Source organism: Pelobates fuscus, chromosome 5 (genome assembly GCF_036172605.1).
Source record: "Pelobates fuscus isolate aPelFus1 chromosome 5, aPelFus1.pri, whole genome shotgun sequence".
In the NCBI taxonomy this organism is placed as follows: Eukaryota; Metazoa; Chordata; class Amphibia; order Anura; family Pelobatidae; genus Pelobates; species Pelobates fuscus.
In genome coordinates, this window is record NC_086321.1 from 294659472 (window position 1) to 294678445 (window position 18974).

The following is an 18974-nucleotide window of genomic DNA, read 5'->3' on the forward strand; positions in this document are numbered from 1 at the left end:
TTGGGTGGACCTGCACCCCTCACATTCATTCCTGTCTGTATTAGGAGTTCTGGTACTTTGTGATTTCTCAAGAGAATGCATGCGGTTGGTAGGAATAGTTTTCCTTGGGTTAAGGTCTGTCCCTTTCATAGTTATGGGACAATTTGTAATTGTGAATCGAAATACCAGCCTTAAGAAAACATTTTGGTTAAATGTTGTTAGTACTGAAAACAATGTAAAAAAAATAAAAATATAACACATTTAATTTATAATGGAGAAAAACAATGCCGATATATTTTGATTACATTCTACAAAGAAACCGTTTTGGGAATGTTTAAAAAGTTATACGTTTATACTGTTTTGGGAACGCTTATAAATTTGCAAGAGGAGATTGCATCTTTTCCCAGAAATTCTTCACTTGACCATATATATTCCACGTCTCTGGCCACAGTTGAGATTAGAGTCTTGTATAGCTTTCCACATAATCAGCATTTCATATGGTACAAATCGATGTACCATTAAAAGTTCCCTATAATAACAAGGGTCAAATGCATCTAATTTGTCTGATGGCACTCGCACCCCTACAGTTCTCATACCCATGTGAGAAGCTGGTACCAAACCAGCCATTTTTAAGCACATACCCAGATACACATCATCAATAGGAAAAAGTTCTATGTGGATAGACTGGTTATATATGGCACGAGCTGTAAATCTGGACATCAGAATCCCTCCACCTCCACAGTACATTGGATAAGAATTATAGGTGGTAACTTGCTCAGGGACATAATATTTGCTATTAGACTCCCGTATGGGACCAACGTTGGCTATCAGCTGCCCAACAAAGAGGTGACGGTCTGCTCCATTCTGTCCGAATCCACGTAAATAGGTGATTACATTGAAAGTATTAACAAATACATCATCATCCCCATTGAAAATAAATTGAGCTCCTGGACAGTTCTCCTCTAGCCACTGGTGAAACAAAAACTGCTTTAAGGTCAGATTGAAGAAGGTATCCTTGAAATCCCATTGCAAAATATCCCTATATGTCTGACTTTCGATTTCTAACAACTTTTTCATTCTTTTGTCCAACTTATTATTATTACTTGCAGTGCCAGAAAGAAATATTATTTTCACATGGGCACCAGAATAGGTCTGCTCTATCCCCCATGTTTGACGAAGGATGGCTCTTCTCTCATAGTTCCCAGGGGACGATTTCACAGCCAGTAGAAGGAAGACCTTGTGTGATTCTGCTGGACCTCCACATTTCATAGGGGAGTTAAGAATCTGGGGGAAGGCCTTACAGTGCCTATATCTCAAAAAGTCTTTAATATGTTCAGGTAAACTGGAAAAACCAATCATACTCTCCACTGAAGTGTTTATCTGGCACTTAGAAATGCCCTGTATTGAGGACAGATGAGGAAGGTTAGGAATGGAGTGGGTGGAAAAGTCAATGATTTTCAGATGTTTCTTTTCCAACTGTGGCCCATTTTCATATCCTTGCAAGATGAAGAAAATGCCCAGAAGACCCACGGACAGAAGAATTAGGCCTTCCACCTTCATTAAATGCTTTCTCATTTTTATTCTGTCAGAAATAAAAAAATATAGAAATTAGTTTTTTTAAAAGACATATTAGTAAAAGATAGTAGAACAAAGATTTACAAGTGAGTTCAACTAGAGCCAAACTGATGCCACAATTTTAAGACATGCTATTTAATGAAAATAGAATATTTATAGAGACAAAATAGGTGCTATTCTGGGGCAAAGAGAAAATAAGGAGGAATCACCATGGAAACCAACAGAGTTAATAGCAGTCACAAGCTGTTACCATTAACAACAGTAGCTTGTACCTGCTGCTATGATTGCTCTGGTGAAACTGCCGCAGCAGGCAAGTTAGGGTGAGCAGCAGTTGGTCAGATAAGTCAGTAGACCAAAGCTTTCATGGTGAACACACACTCTCAAACTAAACACACTGAAAAATTGTTTCCCTTTTTGATGCAGAGAATATTTATTATAAAGGACATATAATAAATTATAAATGTGAATTTTTTTTAATACCAACTGTTTAAATAAATTTCGCTAATTTTATTTACTATTATGCATTTAACATCTGTTTTTTATATATATACATTTTTTCTTTGTGTCTCTTCAGGTAGGCTAGTAAAAAGAGGGTAAAAAGTTAATAGTTTAACACTTTAATACGCGTCAACATTACGCAATCAATACTTTCCATTTTTATCAGCATTTATAACCAAGATACTGGCTGACCTATGTTATGCCAAGCGGCTAAACAATTAAGCTAAATTGGTGACTTGGGAACCTAACTAGTTGCCAAGAGGCGAAGATTTGGCACATTGGGTATGTTTGCGACCGAGCATTGTGGCGGGGTGTTGGCCTCTCGGTGAGTATTATCTCGAAGAGATTCAAAATTAGTTGGCCGTGACAGATGAGACCTTAACTGCTTTTGCCAAGAGGGCAAAAATGCGAGGCAATAACTGGGATTTGGCCCGAGGGGCGAATACCTCCCTAGTTGAGGATGGTAGTTGACCTTGCGGGACAGCTAAATAATGGCACAAGAAGCCGAAAACTACCTATGGCCACTTAGGGTACCCTCACAGCCAGGCCAAGCTAAAGAGAAGTTCTGAAGAGCGAGTGGATGTAGTAAGAAGGGAGGTAGTATCGTAAAGTGACTAACTTATGTGGTGACTTGAAAAACTTAAATGCAAAACAATAAAATGTGGCACAATTAGACATACACCTGACAGGTACATTTTACATTATATCAGCATTTATAACCATACCTGAAAGAAAAATATTGTTAGTGGGAGATACTGTATAACACCAAGATACTGACTGACCTATGTTATGCCAAGTGGCAAAACAATTAAGCTAAATTGGTGACTTGGGAACCTTACTAGCTGCCAAGTGGCGATGAGAGGCTCTACCTATGATTTTGCCCATTGGGTACGTTTGCCACCGAGCATTGTGGCAGGGTGTTGGCCTCTCGGTGAGGTTTAACCCCTTAAGGACATGTGTGACATGTCATGATTCCCTTTTAATCCAGAAGTTTGGTCCTTAAGGGGTTAAAGAGATTCAAAATAAGTTGGCAGTGACAGGTGAGGCCCTAACTGCTTTTGCCAAGAAGGAAGACATGCGAAGCAGTAACTATGGTTTGGGCTGAGGGGCGAATACCTCTGTAGTTGAGGATGGGTGTTGGCCTTGCAGGACTGCTAAATAATGGCACAAGAAGCCGAAAACTAACTATGGCCCCTTAGGGAACCCTAACAGCCAGACCGTTGGAGAGGAGGAGATAGAGTAAAAAAAAACTATCCCAAAGGGAAACTTATTGGATACATAGGCTACAGACACTGGAAGCAAAGGGGTTAAATAAGGATATAGATTTGATTTGTTTAATTTAAAATATGTTTTATTAGTAATGGTTATATTGTTTATTTTAGATATGTGGGATTATTATTTAATACATTTAATGTAAACAATCTATGGTGTTTTTTGACACACTTTGTGAGCCCAGAACACATAACACTCTTGATAACTGATAACAGCTAACCAAAGGAAATTGAACTGTATAATAAGTGAACCAAGTGACTATACATGCAGTGGTCAGTATGAAGTATACCTGGTGAGACATGACATACTGGTATGCTTCCAGCCTGTTTTGATATGTAAGAGGCCATAAAAGCAGGTGGCTGGAATAATTGATCAACATGTTGAGTATATGTCAAGGCGAGGGTACAACCACGATGTATCGAGTTGACAATAAACAGCCACAAGTTTGGAGCAAGTAGGCATCGTGACAGAAAGGCATATCAAAACATAACATTGTAACTGAAAATTAACAGGTTACCTCGAATGCTGAATACCTAATGTACAGCATAAAAGCCTGAGTTCCCACCGCGCATCGTTCCACTAGAAGGACCTGAAGTATGTATGAGAAAGGACACCCAACCACCACATAATCGAATCCCATAGCATACCAGATGAAACGATATACCAGAACTAGCAAGTTAACAGTTAAAATAGTGACAGAATGAAGAGGATTGGATATGCTAAATGTGTAGTGATATATTCCAGGTTTTTTGGGAGTATCGAGAGATGGCTCTATGGGAAAGCCTTGCGTGGGCCTAACAAGGCAGAGTGTAATAATGGAATTAGTATGAAAGGTTGTATTTTTATTCTTCATATATCAGGAATTTGATGTATGTAATTGCCCAAATGAGGGGCGGAAATTCCATAGTTATTGCCCCTGAAGGGCCGTGTGTAATCGTATTAGAGTGAGAGCCATGTGTAGAGGTAACGTAGCAGAAGGCAGAATGCTCAATGTCAGTCCTGAGCTGCTGGGTGGAGAAATAGGGCTCTATGAGGGGTTCAGATGTATGGAACGAACATAAGGATAAGCATACCATAATGTTGGAGTTGTGAAATGGCCACTAGTTGTGATGCCCTGGTATTTGGTCCAGTCCATTTGTAAAGGTAGGAAGAGCAGTTAGGATTGAAGGGTAGTAGCATGGCATTCAGTGGAGGGTAAACTACAAAGCCCATGCCAAAGGATGATAAGTATATAGCCAACACAATAGATTATATGGTGTCTCGATGTAGGTGATTTGAGACATAACATTGCTAATATTGTGCAAGAATGAAGTGACACAATATGTGAAGTAATAATTCAATGTCTAAACAATACCAGAGAGTTTTGCAAGCGGAGTTAGGGATTGGTTTAAGCCAAGGGAGACTAAGTGGTGTAATGAAATGTTGCAAGAAAAAGTGGTATGTATATATGTATGTATGTGTATATATATATATATATATATATATATATATATATATTATATATATATTTATGTGGTCGGCTAATATCGTATAGTGAAATACCTTGTGATTGGAATCAAGTCGGTGTGGTGTGCCGGAACCGACGTAGAGGGTAGGCCTGAAAAAGAGGGCCTCCCTGAATGAATTGTATAAGAGGGAGAGGTGGGTGGGGTGAACAGCGTGCGCACGGCAGGTAGGAAGGGGGGGAGTAGCGTTTATATGGAACGCTTAACTCCTCCCACAAATACAGGCCTTACGGCCTTAAACTTGTGGTCGGCTAATATCGTATAGTGAAATACCTTGTGATTGGAATCAAGTCGGTGTGGTGTGACGTAGAGGGTAGGCCTGAAAAAGAGGGCAAAAGGAAATGCCAGAAAACACACTTACAGCACTATAATTATCAATCCATCTTACTACTTATGCGTTGGGAATGTTCCTGAATAATGTGCTGATTCCTTGTGACTAATTGTCGGTACCGGTGTACTGCTACTGGATGTCGTGCTTATAGAAAGGACGTGAAGAATAGGAGCCAGTGTACCTATCTACTCTAATGACAGGAGTGCGAATGAAGAATCGTATTTGGAAGTAGTTAGGGAATGATTAGTAGATCAAGTATCTTGATTGTCTGGTTTGAATGATGGCGTGACACGATGTAGTGTTTATACCTTCATAAATTTCCTTGAGGAGACATGATTTACTAGTCTGATTAGTTGTGATCGTGGAGTTGTAGGGTTCCAGAACCCTTGCATGGTTGCAGGCACATAGATTTAAGACCTGGTTGTGTGGCGCGAATGCAGTTTAGGGAGACTGATACTGCCCAGTATTCCCGTCTGTGTACGAACGTACTGTGGAGTGAGACCAACTATTTATCTTTGATACCTTATGTTAATATGGGGTATGGTTTGAAAGGCTTGTCAGAAACGTGTATGTCAGTTCGGTATAGTGCGATCGTGTGCGTATGAAGGTTTGAATAAAAGGTTGCAAAAAAGTAGAAAAAGACTACTGGGTGAACAGTATGCCTGTGGACGTCATGGTCCACTGAGTCTTGTAAGAATGTCACAACTCTGTTTAAGTGTCTTAGAGCAACGAATAACGTTCCAGATGATCACTCGTGTCGAGCCCCAATAGCCGAGTGACCGGAAGGGGATGCTGAAATGCAGATAATGCGTGAGTGTTGTGACTAGGGTGACGTACGAGACTGAGTGACTCTTGGCTAGTAGACCCTAAAAGATAAGAAATGCTGCAATCCCTTGTCCGAAGTAGCCTTCTTAGAATTCCTGAAAAACAACATGACAACAACAATGAACTCAAATAACAACAATATGGTTAAGTAGTATAGAACTGGCTGGCTAACTAGTGCCGAAGCGAAAAGCTCACTACCCCGTGACAAGTGAGGCCCTGCTAGTTGCCAAGCGGCTGGAGAGAGGCTCTACCTATGATTTGGGCGTGGGGCTCGAGCCACTAGCGGGGTGGCGGCCTCTCGGTGACAGTAAAAGATCTAAAAACGTGTGGCCGTGTCAGGTGAGGCCCTAACTACAACTCGATAGGTGGGTGAATGCGAGGCTCTAACTATGATTTGGGTCGAGGGGCGAAAATCTCCGTGTTGAGATTGGGGAGTTGGCCTCGCGGGTCCAGCTACGTTGTACAGCTAAGGCCAGCTCCTAACCCTAGATAGCCAGTTCTCTGACCCTAGACGGTGGCTTGATAAGGGGGTAACGTAACGTGCTTGGTAAACCCAAGTTGTGGTTAATGATAGGTACCCGGAGATCCCCCGACAGAGACAGAGGAAAAGAAGGGAGTGAAAGGAGGAAGAAAGAAGAGGAAAGGAACTGAAGTTGAGGGAAGGAAAATGATGTGCAGTTTAGTGAAGTACTATGGAGATATAGCTGATAGTACAGTATCGAGAGACCCAGAGGGAGCCGAGGATTCTCGTGATGGCTACTATATAACCTGAAAGGAGATGTAAGAAGGTGTTGTGCCCAGAAACGTTGTAGTAGCTGATGGAGAGAGGAGGGTGAACTTAGCAAGGTAGTGAGTAACAATACGATTGTTATGGGTAGCGAGTACGAATGAAGAGTTGTCGAGTGTAGCCGTGGCCTGACGAGGCAAGGCAGGAATCAAGCCCCCGTACCCCAATACCCAATCGTGTAACAACGTGGCCTAGCAGAGGCAGTTGTTTGGAAAGCGAAGAAAAACGAAATTAAACCTGATAGAAACAGGTTACAATTGTTTGACTAATGGCCAATTGTTTAACAATTGTTGGGAACGTGACCGACAACACATTGATACCTGATAGAAACAGGCGACTACAGCGAACCAGTAATTGTCTACTGATAGCAGATGACAATATGAAACAACAATTGTAATTGTGAAACTAATAAAACATTGTTTGTTTTCCTTAGACACGAAACATTTACCTGAAAGTCTAGCCTGTATTGTACAACTTACAGAGTTGATGCCACAACAAGGGTATTACATATTGTGGCAAAACTAGCCACTTCTGGTCTCTAGTTAACAAAGGTTGTCCGTAGGCTGAATGTATTACTGTATATCATGGTTGTGTATGTACTATATTATGTCCGTTCGCATGCTGGCAGCCGTACGCTAACAGCATGCAAGCCTTTCGTTTGACGAAACACGGCTATCCGGGCCGTTCGCCAAACGAATGCGGGCTCCCCAAGTAGACCACACACTCACAGTCGTGTGGCACTAATTAACCGATTGCAACAATGTTGCAATCGGTAATTGAAGGCTCTCCTAGGTGGCCGTCGTTCGGCTACCGACCATGCGGCGGTCGGCCATCTTGGATCCTTTGTTTCTGCAGCGGTGTTCGGTCGTCGAGAGCCTAGAACTGAAAACGGCTACTCAATGACTCGAACACCGCTGGACTTCCAGAGCGTTCGGGAGCCCCGCGTTCGTCACATTCTGTTCCCCATCGATGTTCGGTAGTTTTAAACCGAACTCGATGGATAAATGTATTTTGTGCGGCGTTCAGTTAGAATAGCTGGGATCTGAGCGGTATTCTCCCTAAATGTGCCCGCAGACCCCAGCTATCTACCGAATGGTCATTCGTATAAAAGCGAGCAATATTGTATGAAATATGGATTTCTATGTGAATTGTCAGTTTTGCTGCACGAGGGGATAATCCACTTAATCGTCCATTTTAGTGGGAGGATCCCTCTCGTGCAGCAATGCCTGTTGGGATAATCGTACTGCCTGATGGGAGAAATCCCCTGTAACATCTGTAAGGAAACCCCTTGCAAGGGGAACTGCATAAATATGGAAGTCTGTGAATAAAGCGAGTTAGTTGACTCCCAAACTGTGTTTCGTCCGGTTATTGGGAGGATTGGGAATATTGCCGTGCTTTCTAACTCTGACTGTGGATTACCTACAATACCAACGGAGATCGTGGACTATACTACTGCATTCCGTTACAATTGGTGGCAAGCGACGGGATCCGAACCTTACAGCCGAAAAGCAGTGTTCGTGTAAACTGAAACTACCGAACAAGGAAAGCAAGGGCAATTCGTATGGAGATTGATTATACCGTACTGAAACGACAGACTTTAAAGGAGCTACTGGAAGCCAGGGGTAAGATAGCCAGCAACAAATCCAAAGCTGTGCTGATCGCTGAACTGATGGAGGGAGACAGAGCCCGCAGCGCTACACCTCCACCAGCCATGGAAGAGACCCCATACCAGAGAGAGCTGAGAACCAGGATGGAGTTCCTGCCACAGCCAGTACCCATGGAAATAATGACCGTGCTGATGTCAGATGTGCATGATTATCTGATGGCAAACCGCACACCAGAGACACTGCCTAGGGCAGAGTCTGTTACTGCCTCCATATACGGACAGGTAAAACCCAAAGTCCCACATCACGCATTTAAAGTGTTTTGTGAAGAAAAGGACGAGATTGACGGGTATTTACAGGATTTCGAGAGGCTGTGTGATTTGCACGACTTTGAACCCGCGGTATGGGTACCCCTACTGGCAGGCAAATTATCGGGTAGGGCAGCTGAAGCCTACCGCGCTGTGCCCCGAGAGGACAGCAAAGATTACCCAAAAGTAAAGAGGGCGATCTTGGAGAGGTATGCCATTACCCCAGAGGCGTACCGACGCAAGTTCAGGGGCTTGCGCAAACCTGAGAAAGATTCCCATGCAGAGTGGGCACACAAGCTGGACCAAGCATCACAAGGCTGGATACAAGCCAGCAACGCTACCACTATGGAAGAATTGCGGCAGTTGATGCTGCTGGAGCAATTCTTTAATGGCTTGTCCCCAGAAGCACAAGAATGGGTGAGAGATGGGAAACCACACACCCTAACCGAAGCGGCTAGACTAGCGGATCAGCATTTTGATGCCAGGAGGCATCACGGACTTCAAAGTAAGTCTTTCCCTCGGATTACCGGGCCACCCAATAACTTTTCTCCTACCGGCCCCACAGTAACCCTGTCCAGGCCCACACCAAATAATCCACCACCCCCCTCTCGATACAATGGCCGGGCTAACATTCAATGTCACACCTGCAAACAGTGGGGACATATTTCTCGTGAGTGCACGCAAAACCGGAGCCGGCAAGCATGGAACCAGGTGCGACAAAACTTAGCACCAAGGGCTGCTGCGCACCATTACCAGGTAGCCCCAACCACCCAGGAAATGCTGAGCGCCCAGACCGAGGAACCTCTAGGAGTACTCCACGAGGTAATGTCGGTCCGAGCCACCGACAACCGACAACATCATCGTCAGCTAGTGACCCTGGAGGGGAAGGAGGTACAAGGGCTCCGAGATTCGGGAGCCACTCTAACTTTGGTTGCACCACATTTGGTACCAGGCTCAACTCACACTGGCGGATCAGTGGCAGTACGGGTGGCAGGGGGAGCAGTATACCGGCTACCCACTGCCAAAGTACATTTGGATTGGGGTGTGGGAGAGGGAACTGTGGAAGTGGGGCTTATGCAAAATTTACCCGCAGATGTTGTACTGGGGAATGACTTGGGCCAGATGACTTCTGCTTTTATACCCCAGGCTCCATACCAGGAGGCCCATCCCGTGACTACACGGCAGCAGGCTCGCACCACGGCTACACCGATACACTCTGAGGCTCAGGTAAGAGACCATGAACCCCACCCGACTCACATGTCCTGGGATACCCCGACTACCTTTGCGACAGAAGTAAAGACAGACCCCACCCTACAAGTATATAGGGACCGGGCACACACTGACCAGGCAGGGCTAGAGGGGGAGCGGTACACGTGGGAGAAAGGATTATTATACCGCGTCACAGCAAAGGAAGTGGGAGGGTCTGTCACCCTGACAAACAAACAGTTAGTGGTACCACAGAAATATAGACAGGAGCTACTTAGGATCGCTCATGATATTCCCTTGTCAGGACACCTAGGGATGACCCGCACCAGATATCGCCTAACGCATGCTTTCTTCTGGCCCGGAATTTCTCAGGACGTGCGACAGTATTGCACCTCCTGCGACGTCTGCCAGCGAGTAGGCAAACGGGGGGACCGCCACAAAGCCAAGCTATGTCCCCTACCCATTATTACAGAGCCCTTCAGCCGAGTAGCTGTAGACATAGTGGGGCCCCTGCCAAAACCCAGTCCCTCTGGCAAAAAGTACATTCTAACCGTAGTGGACTACGCCACCAGGTACCCCGAGGCTGTGGCCCTCACTAACATTCTTGCTGAAACCGTAGCTGAGGCCTTGATGAAAGTATTTTCCAGAGTAGGGTTCCCCCAAGAAATAATATCGGACCGGGGCACCCAATTCACTGCCGAGGTCACCCAACATATGTGGAAAGTATGTGGCATTAAGCCAATAGTCAATTCCGCATACCATCCCCAGTCTAATGGACTATGTGAGAGGTTCAACGGGACGCTGAAGCAGATGCTTCGTACGTTCGGGGAAACCCACAAAGACTGGGAGAGGTTCCTACCTCACCTACTCTTTGCGTACAGAGAGGTCCCCCAAGAGTCGACAGGATTCTCCCCGTTTGAACTACTGTTTGGGAGGAGGGTGCGGGGACCCTTGAACTTGATTAGGGAACACTGGGAGGGAGAGAGTACTACAGACGGAACCCCTATCGTATCATACGTACTGGAGTTCAGAGACCGTCTGGAGGCGCTGACTCAGACTGTGCGCACCAACCTCCAGGCGGCCCAGCAACGCCAGCGGCGCTGGTACGATAGAGGAGCCAGAGACCGCAGCTTTCAGGTGGGGCAGAAGGTTTTAATTTTAAAACCCGTCCGCACAGACAAGCTGCAGGCCATCTGGCAAGGCCCATACCAGGTAGTAGAGCAGCGATGCGACACTACCTATGTGATTGGCCCCTGCTCAGGGGTAGGGAAGAGACGCATGCTCCACGTGAACATGCTCAAACCCTACCATGAGAGGATAGAGGATGTGACGGCGATCTGTGCCTCCGCCTCAGAAGATCAGGAGAATCTGCCCCTACCTGACTTGCTAGAACCGGAAGAGCCGATAGAGCCCTCCCGGGGGGTTCAGCTGGGGGAGCGGCTAAGCCCTCACGAGCGTGCACAGGTACAAGCGCTGATTGTAGCTAAAGGGGCTACCTTCTCCAATTTACCTGGGTACACTCCGCTAGCCACCCACCGAGTCGAAACCCCGGGACAGCTACCTATGCGACAGGCTCCATATAGGGTTCCGGAATCAGTCCGGACCCATATGAAGGCAGAATTAGATGAAATGTTACAGCTAGGGGTTATCGAACCATCAGATAGCCCCTGGGCATCGCCGGTAGTCCTGGTACCTAAAAAGGACGGCACAACCCGGTTCTGCGTCGACTACCGGAGGCTAAACGACAAAACGGTGTCTGATGCCTACCCGATGCCTCGGATAGACGAGCTGCTAGATAAGATGGCACGGGGCCAGTATCTCACTACCATTGACTTGTGTAAGGGATACTGGCAAATTCCTATAGCCGATGACGCCATCCCCAAGTCGGCGTTTGTCACTCCGTTTGGCCTGTACCAGTTCAAGGTCATGCCCTTCGGAATGAAAAACGCTCCGGCTACCTTTCAGCGGATGGTAGATCGGCTACTGGACGGCTTTCAGGAGTATGCCTGTGCCTACTTAGATGACATAGCCATATTTAGCCAGACCTGGGAGGACCACCTACGCCATATAGGGGCTATTTTAGACCGTATTGGGGAAGCAGGGTTAACTTTAAAGCCCAGTAAGTGCCACATAGGGATGGCCGAAGTGCAGTATCTGGGGCACCGAGTAGGGTGTGGGCAGCAGAGACCCGAGCCAGCCAAAATAGAGGCCGTAGCCAAGTGGCCTACCCCAAGGACCAAAACCCAAGTGCTAGCTTTCCTAGGGACTGCAGGGTATTATAGAAAATTTGTTCCCGACTACAGCGCCCTGGCCAAACCCCTGACGGACCTGACCAAAAAGAACCTTCCCCGACTGGTTGTCTGGGCCCCAGAGTGTGAGCAGGCATTCCAACAACTCAAGACGGCTCTGACTAATGCTCCTGTATTAACTGCTCCTGATCCAACTAAAAGATTTCTTGTCCACACAGACGCTTCAATGTTTGGATTGGGGGCAGTGCTGAGCCAAGTGGGAGCCGATGGCGGAGAGCATCCCGTAGCCTACTTAAGCCGAAAGTTGTTGCCCCGTGAAGTGAGCTACGCCGCTATTGAGAAAGAATGCCTGGCCGTGGTGTGGGCCCTTAAAAAGTTACAGCCGTATTTGTATGGACAACCTTTTTCCTTACTCACAGATCACAACCCGTTGGTGTGGCTCAACCGTGTGGCTGGGGACAATGCCAGGCTGCTGCGCTGGAGTTTGGCGCTACAGCCCTTCGACTTCACCATCCACTACCGCCCAGGGAAACAAAATGGTAACGCCGACGGGTTGTCCAGACAAACTGAACTAGAAAAATTATCTGTGAGTACTCTCCCGGACATCCCCAAGCCGATCCGTTGGGATCAGACTGTGTAGGCCGGCTTGGTTCTGGGGGAGCATTGTGGCAAAACTAGCCACTTCTGGTCTCTAGTTAACAAAGGTTGTCCGTAGGCTGAATGTATTACTGTATATCATGTTGTGTATGTACTATATTATGTCCGTTCGCATGCTGGCAGCCGTACGCTAACAGCATGCAAGCCTTTCGTTTGACGAAACACAGCTATCCGGGCCGTTCGCCAAACGAATGCGGGCTCCCCAAGTAGACCACACACTCACAGTCGTGTGGCACTAATTAACCGATTGCAACAATGTTGCAATCGGTAATTGAAGGCTCTCCTAGGTGGCCGTCGTTCGGCTACCGACCATGCGGCGGTCGGCCATCTTGGATCCTTTGTTTCTGCAGCGGTGTTCGGTCGTCGAGAGCCTAGAACTGAAAACGGCTACTCAATGACTCGAACACCGCTGGACTTCCAGAGCGTTCGGGAGCCCCGCGTTCGTCACATTCTGTTCCCCATCGATGTTCGGTAGTTTTAAACCGAACTCGATGGATAAATGTATTTTGTGCGGCGTTCAGTTAGAATAGCTGGGATCTGAGCGGTATTCTCCCTAAATGTGCCCGCAGACCCCAGCTATCTACCGAATGGTCATTCGTATAAAAGCGAGCAATATTGTATGAAATATGGATTTCTATGTGAATTGTCAGTTTTGCTGCACGAGGGGATAATCCACTTAATCGTCCATTTTAGTGGGAGGATCCCTCTCGTGCAGCAATGCCTGTTGGGATAATCTTACTGCCTGATGGGAGAAATCCCCTGTAACATCTGTAAGGAAACCCCTTGCAAGGGGAACTGCATAAATATGGAAGTCTGTGAATAAAGCGAGTTAGTTGACTCCCAAACTGTGTTTCGTCCGGTTATTGGGAGGATTGGGAATATTGCCGTGCTTTCTAACTCTGACTGTGGATTACCTACAATACCAACGGAGATCGTGGACTATACTACTGCATTCCGTTTACACATATTTACTACCTTAGCCAAAGCAGGGAGTGACAGGACAAGCAGTCCGATAACAGTGAGAGAATTATTATCACATGGTGAAGCGGCTGAATAATAGATAACCACGGTTAAAACAGTAACATTTGCGGAACTTATGTAATCGTAATTGAGACAGGCAATTATACTGTCAACTGATCAGTCTGAGTCAACCGTGATTTAAACCCTAACGGCATTACCTACAATGTAGGACCACAATAAATAAAAAACATTTGAAAACCTGTTTAACCCCTTAACGCCGTTATGGCGTACCATGCCGTCACGCATTAAATGGGCTTTAAAGCCGTTGCGACGGCATGGTACGCCGTAACTGCTTAAGCCCCCAAGAAGAGAGGTGTACTTACCTCCGCCGCGATCCTCTTCTGGGGGGCTGCCTGAGAGCCCAGGCAGTCCCCTTCCGGCAAATGAGGCCCCCGGGGGCCATGTGATCGCTCTCAAAGAGCGATCACATGGCCTCCTATAGCTGGCTGTGGATCTGCCAGCAGGGGGACTGTCTGAAATATCAGACAGTCCCCCTGCTGGTAGGAGGTGTAAAAAAAAAAAATTAGACATGTGTAAAAATAAAATAAATATATTTATATATATATATATATAATATGTATATATATTATATATATATATATAATATATATACATATTATATATATGTAACGTCATACAAAGTGTATTTTAATATTAATATAAGTACATATATTAATATTAAAATACACTTAGAATGATGTTACATATATATATATATATGTATATATATTATAGATGTACATATATATATTATATATAAATACGTATAATTAAAATAATAAATAAATAAAATAATAAAATAAATAAATAAAATATTGAAACAAAATTTAATATAAATTATATATGCATATGTAATTTCATTCTAACTGTATTTTGTTATTAATATATATATATCGGTAACAAAATACACTTAGAATGACATTCTATATATATCTATCTATATATAAAATACAAAAAAACGCAAATATATATATATAGATAAATACATATAATTACATAAAAGATTACATTAGTATACGCGTAGAATTTAAATACCTATAAATGCATATATATTAAAATTCTACGTGTATATTTAAATAATCTTTTAACGTAATTATGTGATTTGATTAATTAAAATTTGATTGACATGCCTGACAACAGAGGGAGAAAGTGCAGAGAATTTAATTCGCAAGCACTATATTTGACCCTGTAACTCTCCAAGACACCATAAAACCTGTACATAGGGGGTACTGTTTTACTCGGGAGACTTCGCTGAACTCAAATATTAGTGTTTCAAACTGGTAAATTGTATTACAACGATGATATTTTAAGTAAAAGTGACGTTTTTCGCATTTTTTACAAGCGAACGGCACTTTTATGGTCTATATTATTGTTGTAATATGCTTTACTGTTTTAAAACACTAATATTTGTGTTTAGTGAAGTCTCTCGAGAATAACAGTACCCCCCATGTACAGGTTTTATGGTGTTTTGGAAAGCTAGAGAGTCACATATAAGGCTTGCATTTCATTTTTTTCACATTGAAATTTGCCAGATTGGTTATGTTGCCTTTGAGAGCGTATGGTAGCCCAGGAATGAGAATTACCCCCATGATGGCATACCATTTGCAAAAGTAGACAACCCGAGGTATTGCAAGTGGGGTATGTCCAGTCTTTCTTAGTAGCCACTTAGTCACAAACACTGGCCAAATATTCGTTTTTTGCTTTTTTCACACAAAAACAAATATGAACGCTAACTTTGGCCAGTGTTTGTGACTAAGTGGCTACTAAAAAAGACTAAACATACCCCACTTTCAATACCTTGGCTTGTCTACTTTTTCAAATGCTATGCCATTATGGGGGTAATGCTCATTCCTGGCTACCACACCGTCTCAAAGGTAACATTACTAATCTGGAAAATTTCAATTTGAAAATGGAATGTTCTATATTTGACCCTGTAACTTTCCAAAACAACATAAAACCTGTTAATGGGGGGTACTGTTGTACTCGTGAGACATTGCTGATTACAAATCTGTGCATTTTTTTGCAGTAAAACCTAACAGTGTTATGACATTCACAGTTAAAATGTCAGACGGAAATGCACATTTTAAAAAAAATCTAATTTTCTCACATTTTTTTTAATTTTATTCATAATAAATTATGTTCCATATATGAATAGTTAATGATAGATTAAAGCCCTGTTTCTCCTGAACAAAATGATATATAATAAGTGTGGGTGCATATAATTTGAAAGAGGGGAACTACGGGTAAACAGACATATAGCGCAAATTCCAGTTTTTGTTTACGTTTTGTTTTGATCAGAACGTGCACTATTGACTCCGTCCTGAAGGGGTTAATATTGCAGATTTGGTGTAGCAAAAATTACTAAAAGCGGGATATCATCAAACACTGTTTATTTGCAAATAGAAAAAAGTCTTATTCGTGGTAATAAAAAGATAACAGTACAGACAGTTGAGCAGTTGAGTTACCCTTCCGTTGAGGCACAAGGAATAATGCAACCAGAGGGACATAGGAATCTCAGACCGCTGGACAATACTGTTGATGCCGGAAAGATGCAGGGTGAATGAAGAATATCTACTTATGAATTTTAGAAAAATTCAAATTTTTATTTTACTGCATTGTTGTTATTAGATGTACAGGTTTTGTGGTGTTTTGGGAAGTTACAGGGTCAAATATAGCACGTTCCATTTGAAATTGAAATTCGCCAGATTGGTTACGTTGCCTTTGAGACTGTATAGTAGCCCAGGAAATACATTTACACCCATAATGGCATACCATTTGCAATAGTAGACAACCCAAGGTATTGCAAATGGGGTATGTCCAGTCTTTTTTAGTAGCCATTTGGTCACAAACACTGGCCAAAGTTAACGTTAGTATTTGTTTGTGTGTGAAAAATGCAAAAAACGCCAATTTTGGCCAGTGTTTGTGACTACGTGGCTACTAAAAAAGACTGGACATACCCCATTTGCAATACCTTGGGTTGTCTACTATTGCAAATGGTATGCCATCATAGGGGTAATTTTCATTCTTGGGCTACCATAGGGTCTCAAAGGCAACGTAACCAATCTGGCGAATTTTAATGTGAAAAAAAATGAAACAAGCCTTATATTTGACGCTGTAACTTTTGAAAATACCATAAAACCTGTACATGCGGGGTACTGTTATACTCAGGAGACTTTGCTTAACATTAATATTTGTGTTTCAAAACAGTAAACAGTATCACAGCAATAATATCGTCCGTGTAAGTGCTGTTTGTGTGTGAAAAATGCAAAAAAACGTCACTTACTGGCGATATCATCATTGTAATACATTTTACTGTTTTGAAACACTAATATTTGTGTTCAGTGAAGTCTCCCGAGTAAAACAGTACCCCCCCATGTACAGGTTTTATTGTGTCTTGGAAAGTTATAGGGTTAAATATAGAGCTAGCAAATTAAATTTCCTATACTTTTGGCATGGGTTGTCAGGCAGGTCCCGCTAATTGTAATTAATTAGGTAGGTCCCCCCCCTCATTGTTATGTAGGGCCCCCACCCGCCGTGCAGGGATAGGGGCGGGGGAGGACAGTAGGTCCCCCCCCTCATTGTTATTTAGGGCCCCCACCCACCCACCCGCGCAGGGGTGGGGGCCGGGCGGAGGACAGTAGGTCTCCCCCCGCCCACATTGTTATTTAGGGCCCCCTAACTGAGTACTACCATTCTCATTATCCTTGCTCTGCACTGAGTACTACCATTCCAATTATCCCTGCACTGACTGAGTACTGCCATTCCCATTATCCCTGCTCTGCACTGAGTACTGCCATTCCCATTATCCCTGCTCTGCACTGAGTACTGCCATTCCCATTATCCCTGCTCTGCACTGAGTACTACCATTCCCATCATCCCTGCTCTGCACTGAGTACTACGATTCTCATTATCCCTGCTCTGCACTGAGTACTACCATTCCCATTATCCCTGCCCTGCACGGAGTACTACCATTCCCATTATCCCTGCTCTACACTGAGTACTACCATTCCCATTATCCCTGCTCTGCACTGAGTACTACCATTCCCATTATCCCTGCCCTGACTGAGTACTACCATTCCCATTATCCCTGCTCTGCACTGAGTACTGCCATTCTCTTTATCCCTGCCCTGACTGAGCACTACCATTCCCATTATCCCTGCACTGAGTACTACCACTCCCATTATCCCTGCACTGAGTACTACCACTCCCATTATCCCTGCACTGACTGAGTACTACCATTCCCATTATCCCTGCTTTGCACTAACAGAGTGTGGCGAAACCAACCTCGCCACTGTGAACTGGAGAAGCCTGGTTGCCCACCTGCTGCCTTTGGATTATGGACCGGCAGCTAAAAGGTTAATTTTACTGTGCAGAAGGATTTATCTCCCCCTTTCTGCACAGCCGTTCGGTAGATTCTATCTACCGAACAAACAGCTTCTTTTCAACCTCCCCAGAGCCGTGGGAAGCCGGCCGGCGCTGTTAATGGGCCACCCAGAAGCTGGAGTGCGCCCTCCATTTACCTCCCTGAAGCCGCGGTTAACCACGGTTTAACAAGCGTGTGCCGGCAATTGACCACCCAGTAGCTGCGGTTAACCGCAGCCTAATTGATTGTTACTGGGTGGTCGCGGTTACACTTAGCCGGTGTTCTGGAGCTCCCCGGGCAGCCAGCGCTTTTCTGCCCGGCTTTCGTGCACCAAACCCGGACACTTTTACGTGCAGGCACCACTGAACCTCCAGCCCCTGGTTCTAATTCGTACGGATTTAGCGAATGCATGTAAATCGGTATTTTATGTTGGAGGAATGTTTTAACCCAGATAGCCATGCCATGGAGCCTGTTCGGGTAATTAAAGACTTTGGCTCCATGGCAATTAAACTGTATTCGTGTGGTCTGAGTGCCATTCACCTAATAATGTGCACTCAGACCTGAGCTATCTGGGGATATGTTAAATGCCTGGGTGTTATATGTAAAATGTAACTTTATGTATTTTATTGTGTTTCACTGTCTTTGTGTCCCCAAGTGTGTAATGGAGTTTTGCCTTTGTCCTGGGAGATAATTAGATTCCTTCCCCAATTATCTCCAGAGCAGAGGGGAGGAAGCCAGGATGCATTGTGGGGATGTTTTGCTGCTGTATGTCTGTAATTGGTACTTGTCTGTCCG

At 44.4% G+C, this 18974-nt stretch overlaps 1 protein-coding gene across 4 annotated transcripts in view; it reads right to left on the reverse strand.

Moving 5' to 3' along the window:
- Window positions 1–342: 342 nt before the first annotated feature.
- The window catches only part of LOC134611518 (N-acetyllactosaminide beta-1,3-N-acetylglucosaminyltransferase 3-like), a 192393-nt gene continuing 173761 nt past the window's right edge, over window positions 343–18974 (reverse strand). For 3 of the 4 annotated variants that reach the window (XM_063455461.1, XM_063455459.1, XM_063455463.1), the window contains exon 2: window positions 343–1561. In XM_063455461.1, coding sequence (XP_063311531.1) covers window positions 394–1554 — 1161 coding nt within the window. In that variant the 5' untranslated portion in view covers window positions 1555–1561 and the 3' untranslated portion in view covers window positions 343–393. Of the gene's footprint in view, window positions 1562–3841; window positions 3928–18974 lie in introns of those variants that run through there. The other variant, XM_063455460.1, reaches the window with a different exon arrangement.